Source organism: Magnolia sinica, chromosome 2 (assembly GCF_029962835.1).
Source record: "Magnolia sinica isolate HGM2019 chromosome 2, MsV1, whole genome shotgun sequence".
Classification (NCBI taxonomy): Eukaryota; Viridiplantae; Streptophyta; class Magnoliopsida; order Magnoliales; family Magnoliaceae; genus Magnolia; species Magnolia sinica.
In genome coordinates this window covers 31,599,259-31,600,812 of record NC_080574.1, presented here as the reverse complement: position 1 = coordinate 31,600,812, position 1,554 = coordinate 31,599,259, and the positions used below count along the sequence as shown (strand labels likewise).

At 45.4% G+C, this 1,554-nt stretch overlaps 1 protein-coding gene across 2 annotated transcripts; it reads left to right on the top strand.

The window, feature by feature from the left end:
- The first annotated feature begins 309 nt into the window (after positions 1–309).
- On the top strand, positions 310–1,148 carry LOC131228247 (transcription factor STKL2-like). Of its 2 annotated transcripts, none has more exons than XM_058224151.1 (2): positions 310–725; positions 831–1,148. In XM_058224151.1, the coding sequence occupies exons 1-2, from the start codon at positions 338–340 to the stop codon at positions 995–997; spliced, it is 555 nt and encodes a 184-aa protein (XP_058080134.1). In that variant the 5' UTR covers positions 310–337; the 3' UTR covers positions 998–1,148. The 2 variants fall into 2 exon arrangements, with proteins under 2 accessions (XP_058080134.1, XP_058080142.1); XM_058224159.1 differs by having other exon boundaries at positions 311–725; positions 890–1,148.
- Positions 1,149–1,554: the final 406 nt, after the last annotated feature.

The window sequence follows — 1,554 nt, the reverse complement described above, 5'->3', positions numbered from 1 at the left end:
GATCCAAACTTTCGGGGCTGACAAGAAGTTTTTAATGGTTAATCACAACTGTTTATTGTGGTGTGTTCCACCTGAGATTTGGATCTGCTTCATTGTAGGGATCGTGACTAAAATGAGCTGTCAAAAAGGATGGACGGTGTGAATGTAAGAAAAATGCATCAAGCTGGGCCCACAATCAGCGATCCACCGAAATCGATGGCTCCGGGGATCCATCGAAGCCGAGGGAACATGAGTCCAAGACGTGGACCCAATCAGTGGGCCCCACAGAAGCGATTACTGACTATAAAGAGAGCTCTAAAGAGTCTTTCTCCCTTCTCCCTCACTCCCTCTCTCTGCAATGTATGCTTCTTCTCCGCCGAAAAGGCCGAGGACCTCGAAATCCCGTCCACGGGCCTCATGGACGGAAGAGGACGAGATCCGCCTCTTAAATGCCACGCTCGTGATGGCAGGAAAGAAGGCCAAGAACGAACCTGGCGGCGACTCGGTCGCTTCGCTCTTCGACGAGATCGAGAGCTCCGTTCGCGGTGATTTCAGCAAAGAACAGCTGCTAGATAAGCTCAAGAGACTGAAGCGGAGATTCCAGACCCGCTCTCCGGAGATTTCGATCCATAGCGCCCATGATCGGAAGCTGCTCGAGATTTGCGAGAAGATATGGGGCGGAAGGCCGTTGGTGGGAGAAGAAAAAAAAGAATCAGAGCAAAACGAACTGACCGGATCGAAAGATGGTATGATTTCTGAACTTGACGTCAGTGATTATTTTTTTCCAAGGTATGCTTTTAATTTAGGGATGATGAAGGTGTGTGGTGGTTTTGATATGTTAATGAGGGAAGGGTTGGAGCGTTTGGATGGTTGGAATATGAAGGAATTGAAAGATAAATGGCGTTTGCAGGAAATGAGAGAGATGGAGGTTTTCTGTGATCGCGTGGCATTGATTCGGGATCAGATGGACTTGATTACAGAAGCGCTCAACCCCTCAAAATCTCAACCATTTTCATGAATCTTTTGCTTTTATGCTTCTTCTCCTTCTTCTTCTTCTTTTTCACTTTGCTTAGCCAGGGACCGACGCTGACTAGGTGGTGTTGCCAACACCACCCCGTCGGTAGTGTGTGGATGTGTTAGGCCCAACGTGTTGAATATGTTTTATATCCATGCCGTCCATCCGTACCGTCCCCCCCATTTTAGGGTATAAACCCAAAAATGGAGCAGATCCGTAGCTCAAGTGGACCACACCATAGGAAACAGTGGTTGTTGAATGCCCATTGTTAAAAACTTCCTGGGCCACATAAATTTTGTATCAGTCTGATATCTGTACTTTTCCTTTAAGTGACCTTATTAATAGTCTGAATTAATAATAAACGTTACGGTGGGCCGTAGAAAGGTTACAACTGTGGGTGTCATTATCCCCACTTTTTCTTGTGATGGGTCCATTGATACGACAACACCACCTAATCGGCTTCTCAGTGAAATTAACTTGACTTTCCTTTTACTACATATCCAATGTTTTGTATATACATTAATATGAATATTTAAGACTTCTTTTTGGTGACTTTTGTT